Source organism: Pinus tabuliformis, chromosome J, assembly GCF_031772625.1.
Source record: "Pinus tabuliformis cultivar Carrire ecotype Pingquan chromosome J, CPIR1, whole genome shotgun sequence".
NCBI classification, from domain to species: domain Eukaryota; kingdom Viridiplantae; phylum Streptophyta; class Pinopsida; order Pinales; family Pinaceae; genus Pinus; species Pinus tabuliformis.
In genome coordinates, this window is record NC_142295.1 from 608,785,647 (window position 1) to 608,811,885 (window position 26,239).

At 40.4% G+C, this 26,239-nt stretch overlaps 1 protein-coding gene across 8 annotated transcripts in view; it reads left to right on the forward strand.

The window, feature by feature from the left end:
- Positions 1–8,518: 8,518 nt before the first annotated feature.
- The window catches only part of LOC149228437 (Pentatricopeptide repeat (PPR) superfamily protein), a 253,815-nt gene continuing 236,094 nt past the window's right edge, over positions 8,519–26,239 (forward strand). Inside the window, exons 1-3 of one of the 8 annotated variants that reach the window (XM_089378204.1) lie at positions 8,519–8,799; positions 8,942–9,185; positions 9,751–9,885. In XM_089378204.1, coding sequence (XP_089234330.1) covers positions 9,754–9,885 — 132 coding nt within the window. In that variant the 5' untranslated portion in view covers positions 8,519–8,799; positions 8,942–9,185; positions 9,751–9,753. The other 7 variants (XM_089378200.1, XM_089378201.1, XM_089378205.1 and 4 more) reach the window with 7 other exon arrangements.

Consider the following 26,239-nt stretch of genomic DNA (forward strand, 5'->3'; position numbering starts at 1 on the left):
ATATTAGAGCTTGTGCACAATGATGTGTTTGGACCTGTGAAGGTTCCATCACTGGGTAACTCTGTGTACTATGTATCATTTATAGATGAATTCTCAAGAAATACATGGATATATTTCCTTAAGAAGAAATCTGAAGTCTTTGACAGGTTTAAAGAATTTAAGGCTCTCGTGGAAAATCAGACAAAGAGGAAGATAAAGGTCCTGAGGATAGATAATGGTGGAGAGTTTTGCAGCAAGGAATTTGAAGAATTCTGTAAGAAGTGTGGTATATCACAGACTACTCCATATACACCTCATCAAAATGGAGTTGCAGAAAGAATGAACAAGACGTTGATGGAAAGGGCAAGAAGCATGCTCAGTGGTGCCGGGTTAGGACAGGAATTCTGGGCAGAGGCGGTGGATACTGCATGTTACCTGGTCAACAGGTCACCTTCATCAGCTTTGGAGGATAAGACTCCACAAGAGGTATGGACTGGTAAGAAACCCTCCCTTTCACATCTAAGGGTATTTGAATGTGATGCATATGTACATGTTCCAAAGGAGAAACGAACCAAGTTGGATAGTAAATCTGAAAAGTGCATCTTTATTAGGTATAAGGATGGTTTAAAGGGTTATAAGCTTTGGAACCCGGTAACAAGGAAGGTTGTGTACAATTGAGATGTGGTGTTCAGAGAGGTGAAAGATGTTATTAAACATGAATTCCAACCAAAGGAACCTGAGAAGATAGAGTTTGAGCTAAAGGAGGAAGAATCAGACTCTACATCAGAGGAGGAATTAGAAGATGAAGAGCCACAAACTCCGACTGTGAGAAGATCAGTTCGAGAAAGAAGGCAGCCAAAAAGGTATAGTCCATCTGTTTTCTGTTCAAATTTTGCTTTGTCTGTTACTAATGATGATCCCAGAACTGTGAAGGAAGCAGTGGATTAAGAGGATGGAAAACTCTGGAAAGAGGCCATGGTTGATGAAATGGCATCTTTGCACAAAAATGAGGCTTGGGATTTGGTGGAGTTGCCGGTTGGAAGGAAACCCATTGGCAGCAAATGGGTGTTCAAAAAGAAGACAAATGCAGAAGGAAAAGTGGAGAAATACAAAGATCGGTTAGTAGAAAAAGGTTATTCCCAGGTGCCGGGAATTGATTTTGGTGATATTTTTTCTCATGTTGCCAAGGTAGCTTCTATTAGATTACTTTTATCTGTTGTTGCTGCTTTTGATTTTGAGGTAGAACAGATGGATGTGAAGACCACATTTCTTCACGGGGATCTAGAAGAGGAAATCTACATGAAGCAACCTAAAGGCTTTGTGGTGAAGGGTAAGAAAGAACTGGTATGCAAGTTAAAGAAGTCTCTGTATGGGTTAAAACAGTCACCAAGGATGTGGTATCAAAAATTTGATACGTTTATACGGGGACTTGGCTTCACCAGAAGCAAAGCAAATCACTATGTGTATTTTAAATTAATTAGTGACCGTGTTATTTATCTAGACTTGTATGTGGATGATATGTTGCTGGTTGGAAATGACAAAGAAATTATCCAGGATTTGAAGACCCAATTGTCCTCCAAATTCGACATGAAAGGTCTTGGTGCTGCAAACTATATTTTGGGCGTGGAAACTAAAAGAGATCGGGCAAAGAGGAAGCTCTGGTTAAACCAGAGGAAGTATGTCGAGACAATACTCCAGAGGTTTAATATGCAGAATAGTAAATCGGTGAAGGTTCCTATTTCTGTAGGTGTGAGGTTATCTGCTGAACAGTGTCCCAAGACGCAAGAAGAGGAAGAGGACATCTTCCATGTTCCAAATGCAAGTGCAGTCGGTAGCCTGATGTATGCAGTGGTCTGTACTAGACCAGACATTGCACATGCAGTGGGAGTATTGAGCAGGTTTATGTCAAAACCAAGAAAGGAGCATTGGACAGCAGTGAAGCGGGTTTTTAAGTATTTGCGTGGCACTAGTGATTATGGTTTGTGCTACCAAGGAAGACTAAGGTTGGACAGAGTGTTGGATATTCATGGCTTTGTTGATGCGCACTGGGCTAGAGATCTGCATCAGAGAAGATCTACAAGTGGGTATGTGTTTAAGCTATTTGTAGGTGCATTCAGTTGGATGAGTAAGAAACAATTTGTAGTGGCACTATCAACTACAAAGGTATAATACATGGCAACCACTCATGCAAGCAAGGACGCAGTTTGGTTGCAGAGATTGTGTTCAAGTATGGGGTTAGTACAGGAAGCTATAAGGATAGACTGTGACAGCCAAAGTGCAATTTTCTTGGCAAAGAACCCCACTTATCATTCAAAGAGAAAGCACATTGATGTTCAATATCACTTTGTGAGGGATATGATAGAAGACAAAAAGGTGTTGTTAGTAAAGGTGGACACTTTGAAGAATACTGCAAATGCATTGAAAAAATCTGTGAGCTCTGAGAAGTTCTCTTGGTGTAGAGAAACAATGGGCGTTGCAGGGCTGGATAAATGACTAAGCTCTCTTGTGGCCCCCTGTGGAAAGAAAACAACAAGTGGGAGAATGTTGGGTTGTGTTATATTCTTTCCACAACTAGCCCACATAGTTAACTGGGGGTTAGAGGAGGGGAGGTCACAGGGGTTTGAGGGTTACTCGTAACCCCACTTTATGGGGTCCAGAGCAGCGCCCCGGAAAATTTTGGTTTTGGACCCTATGTTAGGTTGGGCAAACCCACCTATGGTTTTGTGCATGATTTTCGCACATGTTTTTTGGACGCGATGGTTTTCGGTCCATGGTTTTTGACACGATGGTTTTCGGTCCATGGTATTGGATGCTTCGGCATGTATAAATATGTATTGTAACATTGAAAGGAACATAATGAAAAATCAAGCTGGTAGTCCCGGTTTTGGGGATCCAGGGGAAAATCTCTGTGTATACGTGTTTTATGTGTTATGCTCTTGCATTGTTTATTTTCTGTGTTTTAGAATTCGTATGCAGGTAATTTCTGTACAGGGTTAAAACCTACAAACACAACATCTAAGGTGTTGAATCTATTTCTTGTGTTCGAAACCCAATATGTTGTAGAGTACTTAAAGTGAGTAAAAGCACATAACATTATATACAAGCATCCTAATAATAATATTGACACTAATAGTATAAATGTTTTTCAACACTTAGATTTAAAGAGATTAACATTAACACCGAAAACGATGGTTAATATATATATATATATATATATATAATTTTTTTTTTCTCCGCTAATTACAATATTGAATAAATCATACTCTTTTATGACAATTTCATTTAAGAAAGAAGTTAAAATTACAAGCATTCCTTAAGAAAATAAATAGTTAGGAATGTAAGAATCACTCCAAATCTCAAGAAGTAAGTCTAATAAACACTTCTGGAATATATATATATATATATAAACCCCAGTAGTCTTCTAGGTTTTGGGGTATTATTTGCTTGCCACAACAATGAGGACTAATAGGGCTATGAGTCTTCTTGCATGGAATGAGAATAGAAACAATGATGTACCGATGTAGCTTTATTGTACCATGTATTGATATCAATATCAATGTAATTTAGAAGGATATGTCATGTCTTCCTCATGATGTTGCATTGACGAGTGCACTTACTATGAGCTATAGTTGGGAAGGAGTTTCAAAGTAAATTCCAATTTATATCAAAAAATATTAATATGAGATATTAATTTTATAGGATAAGCATCAAACATCACTAACATTCAATTATACAAATTGGTTGAAGGTATATTTGCTAATTCACTATTAACATATCCTCAACTTTATTTTTTAATCTAAAAAATAAATATAACAATATATATCCAAGTACATCTTGCATGCATATTAAATAAATAATGAACTTTAAATTCAACAAGTACATCTTGCATGCATATTAAATAAATAATGAACTTTAAATTCAACAAACCTTGGATAGTGGTCAAACCTTGAAGATATATCCACGAAACATGTGACAACAAATCTCAAGCGAACATTATTGAGCTGAGAGTCTCATTTTACAATTCAGTATGAGGGGATGTGTAAGTTTGCATGTCCATCCATGCCTCTTCAAAATAAAAATAAAAAATAAAAAATATGCTCTAAATAGAAAAATAATGGCGGCTATAATTAAAAAAAAAATGAATAATTAAAAAATGTGTAAATTAGATGTTTAAATCTTATATTTTCAAAAATAGTTCAACAAGAGATTTAAATAAACTATTTGAAGATCTATGTTAACTAATTTATATGGATCAACTTCATATATATCTATATATAAAAAAAATTAAGTTTTTATGATTAATTTTTCTATTTGATCCTATATATACTCTATTTAGCATTAAAAAAATACAATTTAAATAATGAAAAACAACACATTTGCACTTTCAAAAAATTTACACGTCAAAAAAATTAATCCTCTTAGTACATATTAGATCTATACTTAAAATAAATCTATACCAAATTACACAATTAGCTTTTCAATCAGATGTATATGCACTTATGTTTAAACTTACAAAGCTCCACTAAATTTCCAAATTAAATTACCAAACATATATTAATCTACCCATAATGTCACACGCTAGGTTTTCAAAAAATACATTACATTAATATGCACATCCAACTTTGGGTCACTCTCTACCCATCTTCGACCATTTATGGGGAATGTTGGGTAACATTTTTTTTTTTTCTTTTAAATATTTGCTTTCATTCTAAATATATTTCCTTCAAAGTTCAATTAGTTCTCGTGTTGCATTGATTTTTCTTTATTGGGAAGTGTTTTTATATTAATTTGCATATAAAAAGTATGATATACATTAACATTTTTTTTAATATTTATTTTTATTCTAAATATATTTCCTCTTGAATTTAATTAGTTTAATTAGGTTTGTGATATTGTAATGATTTATTTTTATTTATTTATTTATTGGGAAGTGTTTTTATATTAATCAACCTATATAAATTATGATATAGAATGATATAAATCACCATTTGCTAATTCATGTTTTTTTCAAAATTTGAAATTTAATTTATATTTAATAAAGTGGTATTAACATTGATTTTAAATTATGTTTGAATATGTTAACTTTCAGGGTGGTTAGCAATCAAGTGATTATTAAAAAGTCAGGGTAACTTTGTAATATGTTGTTTGAATTAAGAAAGATGGTTCAATGTAAATAATAAAAAAATATTATTATTAATGGGTTTTCCCTACAACTTAGTTTGTTATTTAAATATTTTTTTTGTCCTCAAATTCCAAATTTCCAAAAGGTTATTTAAGTTTTTCTTGACTCTCAAATTTCAAAAGGTTATTTAAGTTTTTCTTGATTCTCGAATTTCAAAATGTCACAAGTTTAAATTCACTAATAGCTTTGATAGGTACCTTAAGTATTATGGAAAAGGGTGTGGTCTAATTTTGAATTAATTCTTCAAGTGCTAGTTAATGGGTTATATATAACTGCTCCCTTGATGGGACCAAAAAAAAAGAGAAAATATTGCTACTGTCATTCATTATTATCTTTTTTTTTTGTAATCTAGATAATTTTAATATTAATATGTCACAAAATAAAGTACAAACACAACTATATTTTGCATGCCACCGAGAAAACCAAGACCACAACAATGTCTAAATATCCTTGTTTTTGTTTTACAAAAAGTTTAAATGATCTCCAAAATGTCTAAAAGCTTAAACTTATGTTAACTATCGTGTTGATATCAGAAAGCAAAACATAAAATAAGTGTTTAAGGAGGTTGCTATTGTTCTTCGTCTCTCCTAACCAGGATAAATAAAGGGGTTCAAACTTTAGACCTATGCTCCTGCTTCTACCAATAATATCTTCTCCTCTAATTATTGGGTTCCTCATATGACATAATGGGTTTGAGGGAGTGCCCGTAAAGGTTACAAACTAGTTATTTATCACTACTCCCTTGATTAAAAGGAAAAAATGAGAAATTATTGTCATTGCCATTCATTATTATCCATTTTTTTGTAATCTAGATAACTTTAATATTTATATGTCACAAAATAACGTACAAACGCAACTGTTTGTTGCCTATCACATGGAAAACTAGGACCACAACAGTGTTGGAAGATCCTTGTTTTTGTTTTACAAAAAAAAAAAATTATTTCCAAAATGTCTAAAAGCCTAAATTTATGTTTAACTATTGTATCGATATCAGAAAACAAAACACAAGACAAGTGTTTGAGGAGGTTGATATTGTTCCTTCTCTCTCTTAATTGAGATAAATCAAGGGGTTCAAACTTGAGACCCATGCTCCTGCTTCTACCAATAGTATATGTTCCTTTGGTTATTGAGTTCCTCATCTAACATAATGGGGTTTGAGGGAGTGTCTATAGAGGTTAGAAACTAATCTGTGTCCTCCATTGAGTTGTTTTGGGTGTTTGTATAGTTTTTGAAAGTGATTCAATGTTAAATACTTCTCTGCAAAATGCATCAAAGTTTTGGTCCATCATGTTCAGAGTTTGCAGGATGGCTCCTATTAATTTCCTTTCTCCTCCTCAACTTCTGCTATAAGGGCTTTATTCATCCAATAGATCTTAATAAGTTTAAAGATTTTGGCATCTCTAGTTCTAAAGTAGCTTGAATTTGGGATCCATTCTTTGAGCTTAGCTTGTAATTGTTCCTTGGAGATCTTTTGTCTTTTCCTCTTGATGGGTTGCTCAATGTTGGCCATCTCATCTTTAATTCCCATAGGGAACTTGCAATGGAAGTCCGTAGCCACTCTCAATGTCCATTTGTGCTTTGGTTATGGATTGTGGCATTTTTAGGGGAAGGAAATGTTCGAGCAAAGACGGAGTGGTTTTGCTAAGCCCTTATTTCTTGCACTTAGGGTTGGCCCCTCTACTTGTAGTCCTTATTGGGGATGGCTGATTTTTTATAGAAGCTAAACAGGAAAAGTTGGGAAGTGTAAGAACCATGAGTTATATCATTGTTGGTAGAGAAAGAGAGGTGAGTCTATGTAATAACCTTTTATGGGCGAAATCCAACAAAAAAACATTTGAGGGAGTTTTGAAGGTATCTCAAATAACTGGAAAGTCAATCAACTTCTGCATTATAGAAAAGCATTGTAGGGAAGCTTGGTGGAACCAAATCTAATAACGAATAGACAAGAATGGGTCAACTCGGAGAAATGTGCTACCGATAACCACAAAAGATTCTATTCTTATGAAACTAAGATGCTCAAGGGTATAAGCCACTAGAGATAACACATGAAGACTTTGATTAACCAACATACTAGAAAACATGCTTAATGCTTCGGTTATGGAGAGGGGTGCCATTGGATAATCCATACAATTATCACTCCCAATTGTTTTGAGATTTCCAAATTCCCTTATAAATTGACTTCTTTTTTATTTAGTAAAACAAAAATCCTCGTAAATAGAGTCCTTGACTAGAGAGAACAAGATACTAACTAGGAGGGTTGTAATCCGCATAGATAAGCCACATTTGGGCTAGAGTTTAGCGTTCCTGGAGTTGTCTAAACCTTCTTCCCCTACCGTGAACCTTGCTTACCCATCGGGGAGTTGGAATTAAATAAAGCAATCCCTGCTCCTTCCATCATGACACATAAAACCACCATCTTGCGCAAATCATACTTGCAACTATCTTTCATATGAATTGAACCCACAATTAAACCTTTGATCCTTCTCTTAATTCTATGCCTTACCATTTTATTATCATGTACAAACACTGCACTTCAACTCCCCCAAACATGTGGGACGTGTCTAAATTTTGCTACACACCATCCTATCCAAATATTTATGGTTATCATTTATAAATTCTATTACATTCACTTGTTAAAAATTATCTCAATTTCCAAGCAATTGAATAATATAATTAAATTCTCTAAATAACTGATACAATTACGATATTATTGAAAAAAATAACATTTTATAATTCATCTCATACTACAAATCTAAATCCATCTTAACTCTGGATCTATCAAGCGTCGAGAGGGATCTCGGTGCGAGAGAGAGAACCATTAGCAAAACCATAGAGCCCTAAAACCATGGAGCCCAAAAACTCACAACGATAAATTGACTTTATGACTTCAAATTTACTTAAACTACTATAAAAACAATATTTATAAGTATTAGTTTATTATATATATATATATATATTTATTAAATTTAATCATTTTTATCTTTATGTAATTCAACCAAGTCAAAATATTTACATAATATAACAAGACATTGCAACATCTCTCCATTCTAAATAGGAAAATGTCTCTCAACAAAAACAACTAATTTAGAAAATCTAATTCCAAAAAATAATTCACTAACAAATATTAAAACTTAAAAACTTGATTATCGTTAACCACCTTTTTAACCACGTTAAAATTAAAACTAAGAATGAAGTAACCATCTTGCAGCCCATTTGTTCCGAGGAAAGGTAGTCTAGGAAAATGTACTGAGAACACTTTTTTCCCCTCCAAACACTAATCGCCAAACATTAAAACTTAAAGCAATCATAGGTTGAAATGTGTGGAACTCCCTTTCTTTTTTTCGAAGGCTTTGAACATTTATGTAGAATTTTAATACTGCTTTCAATTGACATGAGGTCTTAAAAGCAATCCACAAATCCAATAAGGTTTTGCTCATGGTTATTTCCATGGATATGCAATGTTAAAGTATTTACATAGTTATAAATTGTATATTTACAAATTTGCCCCTAGGGCGGGAGCGATGGCAAATATCTGTATCGCGAGCAATTACCCAGTATCAAGAAAGAGACAGGGTTAACCGGAGTAACCGACAGTGACAGCACTTGTATTCAGAAGTGAAGACAGTTTTCTTTGTCAGGTAAGTAGCGCTTGGTTGATTTTATCCCTATGCTAACCCAATCCATGGTTTCTCACCAAATACGAGTACCAATGTCACGTTGATTTATTTTATGAGAAACAGATTTACCATATGCTGACTGTTTGACATAATGTATCAACAGAGGTGCTAGCGAAAGTTCACGAGTGCAATAATGCTGGAGCATACAGATTGTGGTCAGCCTATGTGATATTAGTGATAAATATCAACATCATTTACCTTAAATGAGTTTGCCCATAAAACCCAAAGGTTCGCTAAACGGGTATTGATCCCAGATGTGAATACTCTCTTCCAATCGGGGTTCAATTCTCTTGCTCCTTGGGGTTAGGCCCTGTTGGAAAGGTCGACGGTTAGGCCCTGTTGGAAAGGTCGACGATTTACCTAACTTGTCATCCATGGATCATGGAAAGTATTTGGTGAATTTCCGGCAAAGTGTTTTTGGGGAAAAATTGCTTATAATGTTTTGGAAAGCCTACTAGATCTCTTACCCACCAGCAATTAACATTGCATTACATTAAATTATGAATCGTTGAAACTGTTAGATAAAGGTAGACCTTATGATGCCGGCATATATATTCTGACAATATGAAGAAGTTAGAGAGGGAAATGGAAATTGAATTCATTCAAGTTGGAAAAAATTGAAATTTTAATTAATTAATGTCCTGAAAGCAGGTCAAAGTGACTTACGAAGGTGGAAGAGTGCTTAGTAAGATGAACATCTTTAAAAATGCATCTTAACAGTCCTTCCTCTGTTTTTTGCATTCTATTTTTATTTTCTTTTTGGGTTTTAATTGTGAACTCGACCTATTTCATTGTGTTCATTGAGGGATAAAATTGCTTTGTGCTTTTCATTATGGCAGATTTTCACATCAAGAGGTAGGCTTGAACTTCAAATTTGATCACTGGGTACTTATATGTAATTGCATTGCAAAGGTTATGGAGAGACTTGTGAAGAAGTATGAGCAAAAATACAAGAAGGCCCGAGAAGAAATGGACAAGTGGGATGCTCTTCAACTTCGACTTCTCAAACAATTTCGAAATGCAGCGGCTATCATAGAGCGCTTGGAGGTATTCCTCTTCCGTTAGTGTTGTTACTGTTCAGTTTAAGAAACCATGTCTGCACAAGCCCCTACAATTTTATATTATCCTTGACTTATTTTTTACTTAAAGCACGTGAGCATATTTTCCTTGTCACAGTAGCGAGAATATCATTCCCTACATTTTTCAAATTAATTTAAAAGGAAAAATATAGTTATTTATTTTTTTCTTTTATCAAAAGTGATACTTGCCTACCATGGTCAATATTCTTTGAAGACTTAACAAACTAATGGTTTGTGCTTACTTATTCTGGTCTTGAAGAAATTGTATTTAGACGCTAAAATTTTTCGTAAAAGCAAAAGAAATCAGAGGTTTAAAAATCCATTTTCATGTAACTTTTGTTGAACTTAAAATTTGATATTTATGTAATGATACAATGTAGGATACATTTACATTGTGTACAACTATCCAATATGGATTGATTCCATCATATGTTAATACAAATCTTTCATGCCACTCTTCCTCCTTCTTGAACCTTGTGTGTAGTGTCATATCTTTTGTTTCCCTTTACTTTTTCTCTTAGCATGTTAGAATTAGTGGAGACACAAATTCTTTGGTTTTCTTTCTCTCATTTTTAGGGTTGTGAACTGTAGACCGTCGGCTTTCTACAAGTCTATTTTTCATTGCTTTAAACAAATTCTATATATGAAAAATTGATTGCAAATTGTTGCAAAGGGCGATTTTTTTCTCATAACAAGATTTATGTAAATTAATGTTCTCTCAAAAGATTGAATCAAACTCTCCCCTAACCGGTAACTTCATTATACAAAATGCACAGATGGACAAAGTAAGGGGTTCTGATTACAATTTTTTCTCTTTTTTGGTAGCACGAGCCAAAAAATTCTAACCTTGGATCAAACCAATGGACCAAGAAAAGGTCAAGAGTGTGGACAGGAGAGCTTATGCTGATATTTGAGCCCAGGGTTTAGTTACTTTTCATCAGTGTAGACTGCCACCTTGGGTGGCGTTTGCAACAATGGTTGTCCCAGAACAAATGAACATCCAACCGTCTAACATTGACCCTACCTATAAGGTAGTGGTCATCGAAAAGAGCTAGGACAACATGTAGATCCTAGAAAACGATAAACCTGTAATATGTAGCCTCGAAATCTGCCGTTGTTGCATAGTGAAATGAGTAGAGTCCCATTTGCATGATTGTGATGTCATCTACAAATTTGTTGGACTCCTGCCATAAAGGAAACTCTCATATGGTGGATCTTGTCTGGTTGGATAATTAAAGGGACTCGGCTTGAAGCTGGGATTAAAAGGTTTTTTTTGTGGTGATCTTTACCAACATAGAGGACAAAAAAACAATTTTTGAAAATGGGACAAACTTCAACTTAGCAGGGACTTCATATGGGATATTGGACAAAGTGATTCTTGTAGACCCTGCTGATTTCTCCCATGCTCTGATATGGTTACAAATGTATTCCTTGCTGCAAGATTTTTGGGAAGAGGAAACCCTAGCTGGAATAGGCAGTCTGTGCCATTGAGAACTACGTAAAAAGCTTGGAAGTTACAAGGAAAGTTAAATATACTACTTATGCTCATGTTGGTGCCTACATGAATGTATTTAAAGCCCTTGCAATCTTATTAAGATAGCATATAGAAATTGTTACAACAAAATCTAGCACCCCCAAATGATATAAAGTCCCAAGTATCAAGGGGCTAGTCTTGTGCAACTCAGGAAGGTTACACAGTGTCACTACATTAGCTCTTCCTTGCACTTTTGGTTTGCTCTTCTCCAACTCAAAGGGGGCTTCCCTAAAAGGTAGGATTTCCAAGGCTATAGAGTGGAGGCACGAGGTGATTTAGTGAGGAGTAAGTCTGAGCAAAATGGGTGGTAGTAGTATAATGGATTAATGAGTGGTCTGAGAAGGAAAAGATGAAGAAATCCCCAAGACTAGTGCCTACCAAATATTGGGCAAAATGTAGTCAAGGAACATCACTATGAAGATGGCTGTTCAGCTAACAATTAAGGAGGAAAGGGCTGCAAATAGCATGTCATGTCCCTTCCTAAAGTATTTTGTTACAGGTTTTAACCTCCCACAATTTTGGATAATTTTTGGTGACTTTGGACCCATCCAGTTTTGACTTAGGGACTTAGGAGAAAAGAGGTCGAATTACATCATTAGTGGAATGTGGGGGCCACCCACGTGGGGGAAAAACACAGTTGGTCCATTGAGAAATTCGAATTGCCTTGGAGGGGGAGTCGAATGGCTAGAGAGAGGGACTCACATGGGAAAGAAGGGCCACAAAGTTATAAGTAAGAGGAGCTCCCCAACTCAAGGCATCATCTGTCTATCGAACTCATTTGTGTTGCTCGAGCTGCTTAGCCGAGTTACTAGCTGTTTAGCATCGAGTTTTCCAAGCAGGAGACTCAACTTTTTTTCGGGGGACTTCGAGTGCCACCCTAGGAAGGGAATTCGTACTACTTTGGAGGAGAGCCGGTGGAGTTTCACAATCACATCACTCAACCTTTGTGTTAATTTTGGCAACTATGGCCAAACTTCACATTGGAAAACTCATGTGAGGCAACTCATATTTTTATTGGATTCCTCTCTCCGAGAGGTGTAGGATTGATCTAAATATCATCCCATTCTGACATGTACAAATGGAATTATGAATTTATTTTGATTATCGACAAATTGTCAAGGTCGGCCAGCGAACTCATGTACGCTCAGAAGCCCAACAGTGACGTCTATTTATCCTCAATGTTTGCATATAAATACATGGTGCCTCCTCCTCATTTGGACACTTCACTCACTCACAATCTTCTCTCTCCTTCATTGATTGGGTACGAAATTCAAAGGCAACTCTCCACACGTGCGAAGAAAGGGAAGGGTTCTCTGTTTCAGCCGTTGACTAGAGTTGACCGAAATTGCAGGAGGCTGATTTGACCTGCGTTGACCTGTTTTTAGTGTGGTTTTGGGCACGAAATCCAAGGTAATTTGACCTCTGTTTGACCAATGTTGACTGTTCTAGGGCTTGCTGCTGAGTTGACTTTTGTTGACCAGATTTCACTGGACTTTTTCAGACTTTTTTTGGGCTGATTTGACTTGCTGTTGGAGGCTGAAGTTGACTCGGTTTGACCGAGCTGAATTGAGGAATAATTCTGCCCTGTTGACCAGCGTTGACTTCCTGTTAGGGCTTTCTGTTTCTGCTATTTGACTGATCAGATTTTCACTGTAATTGGGCAAGTGAATATTATATATTTTACTCTCTCTCTGTGCTGAACTTTTGAAGAATTATAAGAATAATTGATCAAGAGTTTCCCCACATTGGGGTTTGTCCCTCGCTGGTGCCATATCTTGTGTACTCATGATGATGTGATTGCTAAATTGGATATTGATATCGGGCTAATAAAGAAATTGAAGTAAAATTGCTCTAAGCATAGAACATACCATTGTTATCCAAAAATTAACACTTTGTCTCAGCCATTGCGTGTTACTGGAGGGCGCTAGAGGGGAACACGTAGGTGTTGTTTGGGGGTTCATCCATGTAACAACTGTCGGGAGAATTTGGGCATTGGTGCTATAGTGGAGGATTAGCCTTTTGGGAGAGTTTTGGAGCAGGAGGTTGCAGCATTTGAGCAGTTCGATTTGCAGTCACTTGGGCCTGCGCAGGGAGCCATTACTGGGCACATGTGGGAATTGGTGGAAGGAGTTTTAGAGCTGGGATTTGCCGGGAGAAGTAGAGGAAGCCTTAGAGGGGAATATATCAGCATTTTGGGGTGATTTGGAGGGCCTTTCTAGCAAGTTACAGGCACACTGTACTTCCCAGCGTTTTGAGGAGGACGTGGTGCTTGGAGGTTGAATTTTGAGGTGTGGACTCAGGCCAAACCCTTTCTAGGTTTTGGTTGAGGAGCCGAAGGCTAAAATTGCAGCATTTTTTGAGCATCAGAAGAGAAGTTTCCAGCTATTCCTTTCCAACCGGTAGTGCAGTTTATGGGTAGTGCAAAACATCCTTGGAGTAGCAGTTGTGTAGCATTTGGGGCCGATATTTGTTCACCTGGGTTTTGTCATGCTTGCCAATTAAGGCAAAGCCTACGTGCACTTTCCATTACCATTGTACTTGCTCCAAGAAATATTAATAATATGGCTCAGATGGTTCTTTTGTCTATGGTGTTTTCATGGATGAATGTTGATTGTTTTCCCATTTCTGGTGTTGAATTTGTTCATTGCTTTGTATATGACTGTTTTTCCTAGTTAGGAACATTACAGTGGTATCAAAGCCCAGATCTTAGCTCAACCGTGGGGAATTTTCCTATGAGTGAGGAGGACCGACAAAATATTACGTACAGGAGGCAGAGGTACCAGAGCAAAGAAAGGGAACTGGAGATCACTCTCGACATGGAGGACAGGGGGAAGGCAGTGGTAGCAGAAAGCATGGGAGAGCCCAAGAGCAGGGAGGAGATGGCCTTTGACAATCTCTTGAAGGCTCTAAGTGATTTAGCGAAGGGGCAGAAGGAGATGCTAGAGGAGATCAAAATGCAGAACCGGGAGAGAAGCACTCATCAAGAGTTTCTATTTGGAGAGACTTCGGGGGCCTCTCAACAATTCTACCATCCTTCACTCGCTATGCATCCTCCATCAGCAAATGGGCAAACTCGAGCCACACTACCTTCCTTCATGCGTTTGGCGCAGAATGAACCAGCAGGGGTCGAAGATCCTTCACCTATGGGAGAGCACTTCAGGGAGTGGCAGTCCATGGGAGCAGACTTCAGGGAGGCACTCTCTTTCAGAGATTTTTGCAAGCTCAAGCAAAATGAGAAGGGAAAGAACTATGGAGGACAGGGCACGTAGAACTATGAGTTACAATGTACTATCGGGAGGATGTACTTCCCCACATATGATGGCACTACCAAGTGCATAGCTCGGGCCTAGGTGGAGAAGATGGACACTTATTTCTAGCTTAATAGGATGATGGAGGTGGAAGCCATCAAGATGGCCATGCTGCACTTATAGGGGGAGGCTCGCGACTAGTGGTTTCATGGCTTGTCTACCTTAGGGCATGCCAACGTGACCTAGGAGAGTAGTAGAATGCTTTGATAAGAGGGATCCAGAGGCTCACTTCACGGAGCTGACCCAATTTAGACAGATGGGTATCCCAGATCAGTACATATATGAGTTTTTGAGAGTCTCAGTAATGGTGCTAGACCTATTAGATGCCAGGAGGGTGTACACCTTTATAGAGGGCTTGCTCGAGTCACTGCGTGGACTGGTTAAGTCACGCAGACCCTCTACGATGTAGGAAGCCGTGACGTGCTAGAGATTTGCAGGGGGCCATCCCTAAGACACAAGCGCCTTTCCCTACATGCACCCCTATCACCAGAAGGGAAGTGATACTAGGCCACCACCACAGAGAGCAGCTCAGGGACGTGGGTAGCTAGATGTTGAGACCATGTTAAGTTTAGGTATGTTCTATGCTTAGAGCAATTTAATTTAATTTTCACAGTTAACTCAATATCTTTTCTAGATTAGCAATCACATCAGCATTAAAGTAAACTGCAAATAGAACATAAACATAAATCGCAGAAGATGAGCCAAGACAAGAGGACACAAGATGTGGCACTAGCCAGGGACAAACCCCAATGTGGGGAAACCCTTGATCAATTCTTCTTATATGTTCTTCAATAGTTTAGCAGAGAGAGAGAGAGATAGTACATTTACAACATAAGTCAACACTTTGACTTATCTAGATAAGAGCATAGATCATCTCTGAGAAGATGATACATGAGATCAGTTGAAGACAAGCTGCGTCAACTGATTCTCCAAGGTGACTCCTTCACCTATCATCGTGCTGCATCTCGTCATCATGCTGCACCTCACCATGCTGCACCCATCATCACAGAGCTGGACCTAATGACCATGCTGAGCACTTCATGCTGCTGCCCCTATCACTGTGCTGCTCCAATCACTGAGCTGCTGTCATCACGGATTTGCACCCAATGCTGCACTCATCATGCTGCATTCATTACTGCATCCAATACGCTGCTTTACACTCACCAGTCTTAGCTGCTTGCTATGGCTTACAGCCTAGCAGAGTAGCTAGACTCCTCTAAAGTGTAGTCAACTAACAGTCACAATGTCTGCCTTGATTTGTCTGCAATTGTCCTCTAAGGGAAGGCTGTCACTGCCTTCTACAAGACTGTCCTCCATTTATTAGAGCAATGTATATATCTAACATGTCATACTTCAGAGTGAAGATGTCGCTGTCATGTGTTCACTAGATAACATACAACCTAGAGAGCAAACTTCACTGTTTCTTCTTTATGACAATGAATTCCCAGTCCTTAACTCATGCCTTGTAACTGTTTTATCTACAACACTATGCTGTCACCTACAACACACCTAGGCACCTACAACACTTAGTCCATGCTGTGATCTCCAACACACTTAGTCACCGACAACACTTAGACATGTTGTCACCTACAACGTACATTAGGCCTCCTTGTGCTGTTGATAAGCGCTGCATATTATAGACAAAACAACAGCTAGATATCCTTGATTAGACTGCGGATTAGGGTCTTTGTTTGTTGTTCGTTAGGCCTCCTTAGATTGTGGCTAGGGCACCTTATTGGATTGCAGATTAGGGCCTTTGTTTGATGTTTGTTAGGCCTCCTTAGACTGTGGCTAGGGCACCTTATTGGACTGCGGATTAGGGCCTTTGTTTGTTGTTCGTTAGACCTCCTTAGACTACGGCTAGGGCACCTTATTGGACTGAGGATTAGGGCCTTTGTTTGCTGTTCGTTAGGCCTCCTTCACCATGCTAAATCTCCCTTCCTTCCTGTGTCTAGGGCTTCTTCATTAGGGCAGCGTAGATCCTTTCTCCATTAGGGCAGCATTATCCCTTAGGATCTCTCCTCCTACTAAAACCCAAAGACAAGTAGAGAGGAAGAGATCCCAAGTGTGTAGAAATGACTTGAAGGCCACCTCTATTTATACTAAAACGTTGAGCACATGTGGGGTTTATTTGGTTGCTGGCTGACCTTGACGAATTGTCCCATAACACAAATAAATTCATATCTCCATGAATATTTATCGGAATCGAATGATCTTTAGATCAATCCTACACCTCTCGATGAGAGGGATCCAAGAAAAATATCAGCTGCCATTAATAAGATGACCCACATGGAGTTTGGCCCTAGTTTCCAATTTTAACACTCCCTCTCAACTAGGGAGAACTCCATTTGCTGATCCATATGTCGGACTGTACTATCTTTGCCATCAGTGCCCTGCACTGCTTTACTCTGCTCTGCTGAGCTCTGCGCTGCTCTACTTTGCTTTGCTGAACCATGAAGAAGAAGAATTGATCGAGAATGTCTCATACCATTCTCTACTGAACTAAAGTCAGTTTCATCTGAAGAGAGTGTGTCATTTCACTCTAACTGACCCGAAGTCAGTTTTATTGATCCCAGATGAATATCACAAGAGATTGTCTCAAACCACTCATACTGATCCCAGATCAATGGAGGTCATCCTAGCATAGGGAGTATGGTAGATACAACAATGCGTCCATCGATAGTACTACTATGGTCCCTAACCCCATTTCCCTGCTCATTGATCAGATGAGAGGTACTTCCCATGAGTCCCAGACTGCATGGGTAGGATGCCTCGACAGGAGAACTAATCATCCTGTCCCAAAGTCGCCTTGGGGTATCACAGGGGAAGGCTGAGCCATTCACCCTGTACACAACGCACCATTAGGGGAGGGTGAGTCGCCCTATGGTCGTGTGTTGCTCCAGTAAGTACCCCAAGCCCCCCAGAGCTCCCAGAGCTCAATGCATGCAACATGCAGGACCCTTATAAGAAGGTCTCTCAACGACTCCAAGTCGTTCGAGAAAGTCACAGATTTGACATTTCCTTGGGACTTTGACAAAATGTCTGCAACCTGTACATCAGTCTCAATGCGATGGAGCCTCCTCGCTCATCGACTTACCATATCCCAGATAAGGTAGTATCTGATGTCTATCTGCTGGAGAAATCATCGAATATGGGATTCCTCAACAATTGAATCCCCCCCTGGTTGTCACAAAGGATCACAATGGTATTCATCATGTGTACAAACAACTCACTGAAGAGCTTCCACAACCAGGCAGCTTCATACGACATCATACTCGTAGCTATGTATTCGGTCTTGGTGGTGGTTATAGCAACCGACTTCTGCTTCCTGCTTATCCATGATATCGAAGCAAAACCCAAAGAGAACCAACACTGAGAAGTTATCTAGTGATCCTCCACACTGCCTACCCAGTCAGCGTTCGAATAATCATGCAGCGTCATATTTCTAGCAGTGTATCTCAATCCATGAGAGAATGTGCCCCGAAGATATCTCAGAAGATTCTAGGCACCAATCCAGTGAGGCTCAACCAAATATGAGCTGACCATGCTAACTGCAAAACATATATCCGGACGGAAGTTCACTAAGAACATCACTGCAAATGAGTTTATGAAACTCAGAGGCATTTCCCAAATCTAGTCTGACATCACCACCATATAACTTCTGAAAGTTAAGATCCTCGAGGTAGTCACAGGCTTGCAGTTTACCATTCCACATCCAGAATCTAACTCCCTCTTACTTTTGCAAATGAGAGGGTCTGCACCTATCAGAAATTGGTCGACCTTAGAAGGTGCCGGTATGAGAGGTCTATCATCCACAACCTTTGAGCAATGGTTTGGGTTGGTTTCACTCTTAGTGAATTTCAGCTTCATCAGACAGCTTATCAATCCTCTCATACTAAGCGTGAGGTGTTTTGCTTTAAGCTATAGAGGGCTTTCTTCCACCTGCACACATGAGATTCCCAATCATGAATCTCAAACCTCCTTGGGTTGTTCCAAACCTGTGGACCTGCTACATGAGGGGAATGGTCCCCTTGTAAGATTTTCCTTCGGTACATCTCAGACATGTACCTTCATGCTCCTTTTGAATTCAGGCATCCCAGTCACCATCTGACTTGCATCGGGTAGGGCCCCATAAGTAGACCTCCGGTGTTATAGATGAGATATGTCAATTGACATGACCCTCAATGGATCATCCTGCAAAGGTACAAATTGCCAACCTTGAACCCATGAGAAAAAGCGTTTTTGAAAATTCTATTTACGTACCTTTCCATTGATGAATGCCACCTTGAAACCTTTGACTTCCATTGCTAAAATGGACACCGGGTTCTTCTTGCGATCAGGTACATAAAAGAGATTCTTGTAAATGAATCGAGTTACCCTCATTCAATTGAGGGGTAACATTCCCTACACCCTTTTCGGGATAGGTGGCATCGACTCCAAGTATAATCCCATGATTGTTTCCATCTCTACCAAATTAGAGAGAGCACCCTTCTATCCGATGAAGTGCCTTGAAGCACTACAATCAATAAGCCAGATTCCCAAAGAATCTGAAGGAGAGGGCCAATACAAGATAACACTTCTTTATCTTATCAAAAACAACATTTGATTCTTCATACTTGGGTTTCCTTGCTTTCTTTGAAGAGTTGGTGGTTTCCTTGATGACCTGCATTACCTGTCATTCTTATGATCATTGAAGATGTCCCAAGAATGATTGTTATCATCATCAAGTGATGTGTCCTTGCCATTTAGACACTCCTTCGCATAATGGCTAAACTAGTTATCTGCCTTTCCTTCCACCCTGAAATCCGGTCTTCCCAAAGAAGTGATCTTTAGGTAGGCCATCAGAAAGCTTCCGTTGCGCCATTATGATAATATTCTTTGCTTCGATTTCACCCTCGGTGAGTTTGAAGAGGGATGAGGAATCCATTGATCCTTTTGTCCTTTCCCAATTGTCTTCGGTGATTGCTCTTTCACTCTTGCTTGGGCATTGTCTTCACCTTAGCTCTGATACCATGTTAAGTTTAGGTATGTTCTATGCTTAGAGCAATTTAATTCAATTTTCACAGTTAGCTCAATATCTTTTCTAGATTAGCAATCACATCAGCATTAAAGTAAACTGCAGATAGAACATAAACATAAATTGCAGAAGACAAGCCAAGACAAGAGGACACAAGATGTGGCGCTAGCCAGGGACAAACCTCAATGTGGGGAACCCTTCATCAATTCTTCTTATATGTTCTTCAATAATTTAGCATAGAGAGAGAGAGAGAGATAGTACATTTAGAACAAAATTCAACACTTTGACTTATCTAGATAAGAGCATAGATCATCTCTAAGAAGATGATACATGAGATCAGTTAAAGACAAGCTGCTTCAACTGATTCTCCAAAGTGACTCCTTCACCTATCATCGTGTTGCATCTCGTCATCATGCTGCACCTCACCGTGCTGCACCATTCTACACCCATCATCACAGAGTTGGACCTAATGACCAAGTTGAGCACTTCATGCTGCTGCCCCTGTCACTGTGCTGCTCCAATCACTGAGCTGCTCTCATCATGGATCTGCACCCAATGTTGCACTCATCACTGATCTGCACCCAATGCTGCATTCATTGCTGCATCCAATATGTTGCTTTACACTCACTAATCTTAGCTGCTTGCTATGGCTTACAGCCTAGCAGAGCAGCTAGACTCCTCCAAAGTGTAGTCAACTAACAGTCACAATGTCTGCCTTGATTTGTCTGCAATTGTCCTCTAAGGGAAGGCTGTCACTGCCTTCCACAAGACTGTCCTCCATTTATTAGAGCATGTATATATTTGACATGTCATACTTAAGACTAAAGATGTTGTTGTCATGTGTTCACTAGATAACATACAACCCAGAGAGCAGACTTCACTGTTTCTTCTTTATGACAGTGAATTCCCAGTCCTTAACTTATGCCTTGTAACTGTTTTATCTACAACACTATGCTCTCACCTACAACACACCTAGGCACCTACAACGCTTAGTCCATGCTGTCATCTCTAGCACACTTAGGCACCTACAACACTTAGACATGCTGTCACCTACAACATACATTAGGCCTCCTTGTGTTGTTGATAAGGGCTGCATATTGTAGACAAAACAACAGCTAGATATCCTTGATTAGACTGCGGATTAGGGCCTTTGTTTGCTGTTCGTTAGGCCTCCTTAGACTGTGGCTAGGGCACCTTATTGGATTGTGGATTAGGGCCTTTGTTTGTTGTTCGTTAGGCCTCCTTAGACTGCGGCTAGGGCACCTTATTGGACTGCGGATTAGGGCCTTTGTTTGTTGTTCGTTAGGCCTCCTTAGACTACGGCTAGGGCACCTTATTGGACTGCGGATTAGGGCCTTTGTTTGCTGTTTGTTAGGTCTCCTTCACCATGCTAGATCTCCCTTCCTTCCTGCGTCTAGGGCTTCTTCATTAGAGCAGCGTATATCCTTTCTCCATTAGGGCAGCATTATCCCTTAGGATCTCTCTTCCTACGAAAACCCAAAGACAAGTAGAGAGGAAGAGATCCCAAGTGTGTAGAAATGACTTGAAGGCCACCTCTATTTATTCTAAAACGTTGAGCACATATGGGGTTTATTTGGTTGCTGGCCAACCTTGACGAATTGTCCCATAACACAAATAAATTCATATCTCCATGAATATTTATCGGAATCAGATGATCTTTAGATCAATCCTACAGCTCTCAATGAGAGGGATCCAAGAAAAATATCAGCTGCCATTAATAAGATGACCCACATGGAGTTTGGCCCTAGTTGCCAATTTTAATAGACTAGGAGGCACCTCAGGAGGAGGAAGTTGTGTTTTACTTGTCAGGAGCCCAATGCACCAGGCCATCGGTGCACAACTGACAAAGCCCACTGTATAGAGGTCTTCTCAGATAATGATCAGGAGGACGAAGTGGAGATGGAGTGTGGTCTGGGAGATGGTGAGAGTCCGGCAGAGAGGTGGCCACCACCACCACCTCCACATGGGGGAGCATCTTTTGCACCATCCGGGGGAGTCCTTGCTTCTTTATGTTGGGTTCCAAATTTCTGACATTGAGGATCTGAGGCATAGTACATGGGCAACATGTTTTAGTCTTAGTTGACAGTGGGGCTACCCACAACTTCATGGATGCCCAGTTGGTTCAGAGGAGGGGCATCACCACGACAGAGTTTGAGGGCTTTTTAGTTTTGGTGCCTGGTGACCGGACTATGCAATGCACTTGGTATGTTCCCGCCTTGACTGTGACCATGGGAAACTACTCAATGACAGACCATTTTTTTGTGGTAGACGTGCCAGACACCAACGTAGTGATGGGTGTCCAATGGCTATACTCCCTTGGATGAGTTAACATCGATTGGAAGAAGCTGGAGATGAAGTTCATTGAGCCGGATGGCAAGCTAGTGGTCCTCAGGGGCATGCATTCGTACCCACCACAAACAGTCTTGGCACATAGGATGGAGGCAGATTTGCGGCATGGGGACATAGTGTGGGTAGTGGAGCTGAGGATTTCGGAGGCTGGGGGACAGACCCAATCTCCACCACTGGACATACAGGCACCGTTAGACATACATTTAGTGTTATTTGTGGACATTCCACCAGGGCAGCCACCAGACAGGGGATTCGAGCACACCATCAAATTGGAGCCGAGTGTGCAGGCAGTGATTACGATGAGATTGAGCAGACCATCAAGAAGTTGTTGGCGTTGGGCTACATCAGGCCGAGTTCTTGCCCCTTTGCTTCTTTAGTGGTGCTGGTGAAGAAGAAGGATGGAACCCTACGCATGTGGATCGATTACATGGCACTCAACAAGAAGACATTGAAGGACCGATACCCCATACCACGCATCGATGAGTTGATGGATGACCTTAGAGGAGCTAAGTACTTCTCTAAAATAGATATGTGTTTGGGGTACCATCATATCAGGGTGAGGGATCAGGACATCCCTAAGACGGCGTTCCAATGTCACTGTGGGCATTTTGAGTTTTTGGTCATGCCCTTTGGGTTGACCAATGCACCGGCCACCTTCCAGTCATGTATGAACCATGTATTCTAGAGGCAGTTGAGGAGGTTTGTATTGGTGTTTTTTGATGACATATTGATATACAACAGGACTTGGGAGGAGCATCTCCAACACCTGGAGGAGGTGCTGCGTATTTTGGAGGAACAACAATTTTATGCCAAACTATCCAAATGTGAGTTTGGCCTGACTGAGATGCTCTACTTGGGGCACATTATTGGCACAGATGGGGTGAAGGTGCATGCGGAGAAGATACAAGGTATTCTAGACTGGACGGTACCCCGACATGTGACAACGTTGAGGGGATTCTTGGGTATTTGCACCTACTACCAGAAGTTTGTCAGAGGGTTTTCACAGTTGGCAGCTCCCCTCACGAATTTGACCAAGAAGGGGGCTTTCGCATGGACAGATGGAGCATAGTCGGCTTTTGATCGCCTCAAGGAGGTGATGAGTAGTTGCCGTTGGCACTTTCAGACTTCTCTCAGCCATTCACCGTGGAGTGATGCATTAGGAGAGGGGATTGGGGCAGTATTATCTTAGGATGGGCATCCCATCGCTTTCGAGAGCCATAAGTGCCTACCCCATGAGAACTCATATTCTATATATGACAAAGAGATGTTGGCCATAATGCATGCCTTGGCCAAATTCTAATAGTGTTTGGTGGGTAACTGATTTCGTGTGAAGACCGATCACAACAGTCTTCGCCACTTCATGGGGTTGCAGGGCCTCAATGATAAACAACAAAGATGGGTCAGCAAAGTGCAAGCCTATGATTTTGACATAGAGTATGTGCAGGGGAAACACAACGTAGTGGCCGATGATCTATCCAGGAGACTTGCAGGCCTCTCACTCATGAGCATTTGCCATGATTGGTGTGGAAATTTCTGAATCTAACACATTAGAAATCCCTACTGCTATTTTAGGTTTATTATCTCCTGAGTCCTACTTGTTCTTTGCGTTAACAAGTTATTTAATCATATAAACACCGAAATAAACACAATAGCAGCCTTCACAAAATATACAGATCAACAACTGAAATAAACTGAGACAACACAAGGGACACCGTTATTTTTGGACAATCATCCCCGAAAAAACCCAATGTGGGAAAATCAGTGCAACAGATATGAGGGTTTTATTATTATGTAGTTTTCTGAATACAATTAGGACCGTGCCAGAAATGGCTCACCCTTTAGAGATTTTCCTTGACAGAAGTACCTTTCTTCGGAGACAGATATTCTGGCTAATCACCAACTGGATGAATAGCCTCACAGTGACTTCGACTGTTCCCTTAGCTGGACAATGAAAGTTGCTCCAAGCTACCCTCAGGATCTGCGTCACCCTCTACGGCTCTGTGTCAGCTAACCTGCTCTTAGTTTGCCCCACGAAATTTTTTCAGCCCTGCCTCTTTAGCCCAACGTTAGCTCTGTAGCCCTCTGCGTTGCCTGCGCCAGCCTTTTCTGCCTCTACGGTGCTTGCGTCAACCTCTGTTGCCTCTGCGCTGCCTACGTCAACCTCCGCTACCTTAGCATCAGCCTCTTCGCCCTCTGCATCTTCTGCGCTGGCCTCCTCATCCTTTGCGTCAGTCCTGGCTGCCTCTGTGTTAGCCTTCGTAGGCTCTGCATTGTCTCTTCGACACTCTCTCTGCTTCTCTGCTATGTATTCTCGAATTTTTGCTGAACTGCCCCTCGCTGCAACAGATCACTAACTCGATTTCTCAGCAAACCCTACCCTAGAAAATCGAATTGACTGATCAACTTGGTGTGTCTCCAACTGACCCTCAAGCCTCTTCTTATACTTTTCCTGTTGACGATTCAATGGCCGAGATTATGTCCCTAATCAACGGCTAAGATTAGATTTGGCTTGATCCTCGTTATTTAGAGCTTTCTCACCCATATTATATTAATACACATTAATATTTTAGTTTTCCTAAGTCCAGACTTAGGGTCTCATAAAAAATATTAATTATTTTAATAACTCTCCATCCGGGTGGAATTTCCCCAAACGATTTCTGGGTCTTGGAGATCTCATGTGCCTTAGCATCTCCACCAATTTTCATGGCTAGAGCACATCTGATGCTACCAAAAATCAACACTCCATCTTAGCGAGGAATGTGCTCTAGTAATGCTTCACCATTGAAACATCACACTGATCCTTCGTATCGGTACTTGTGTCGATGCTTGGCCTGCTGCCTCACATCCCTTGCACTACTGCTCCTTGTACTGCTGCCCATGACACTGCCACTTCCACTGCTACATTTGTACTGCAGCTCCCTCTCAACATGTTGCCCATGCTGCCCTTAGCACTGCCACTGCTAACCGCTACACTGCAACTCAGTTACCGAGAAGTAGGTAACTGATTTCTCCCAAATATTGACAACCTAGTCTGTCTGGAAGTCTCGTGATGCTAAAGCTGCCTCTGCTGCTATGCTGTGCTCCCTCTGCTGCCACTGTGCTGCTGCATACACCTTTGTGCCTCTCGCACTGCTGCAACCTCCACTGCGGTGCCACAGGTTTCTGCACTCAAGCATTGCCTTGCTGCTTTGCTACACTTTGCTCCACCTGACACCTGTTATCATGCTACTGTCGTTAAGGGCTCCCATAGCCGAATGTGGTCCAAGAGTTTGGGCACCTCAAGGATCCTGCCCCTAGCATGTAGTCCTCCTGACTACAACTCAATGACTCCCCACCTCTTCTCTAGAGGTGCATGAACACTCATGGCACAATCGTCATCATTCTCGACCTCTTTCTCTGCCTTACCTGGAGCTGCCTTTGAATCAAAAGCTTCTTCCTTGCCTTTGAATCAAAAGCTTCTTCCTTGCAACTGCAACTTGGATCTGGATTCCTTGGCTAGAAATCCGTCGAGGTAGTGATTCCCTCTACCTTGGTTCTATCTCCTTAGACATTGTTCTGTATCGACAGAAACAACGTCCCACCAGCTCCTCAAATCACAATCTGCCCACAGCTCCCCAAGCCCCGACAACTGAAGAAACTGAGCCTTTCAGGCTTTGCGCAATCCTGGCAAAGGCTGAATCTGCCCCTCCGGCCAACTGCGTCAATCCTACTTGGCTGAGCAGGATGACGTGGCTCTTCGTGAGCCTCTTCTGCCTCTCTCTGCCTCTGCACTGGCCCTTCCCTTGGCTCAAAATGATGATGCAGGCTCTATGTCACTTCCTCTCTTGTTGCTTTTGCTCTGGAACAACGCCGTCTCTCGGGACAACTGCTTCTGTTGCAAAATCTTCAGTTTTCTCCTATTGGCGTCTTCAGTTCTCCTGTGATTTGCAATCGCTCTGGTACCATGTGGAAATTTCTGAATCTAATACATCAGAAATCCCTACTGCTATTTCAGGTTTAATATCTCCTACTTGTTCTTTACATTAACAAGTTATTTAATCATATAAACATCGAAATAAACACAATAGCAGCCTTCACAAAATATACAAATCAA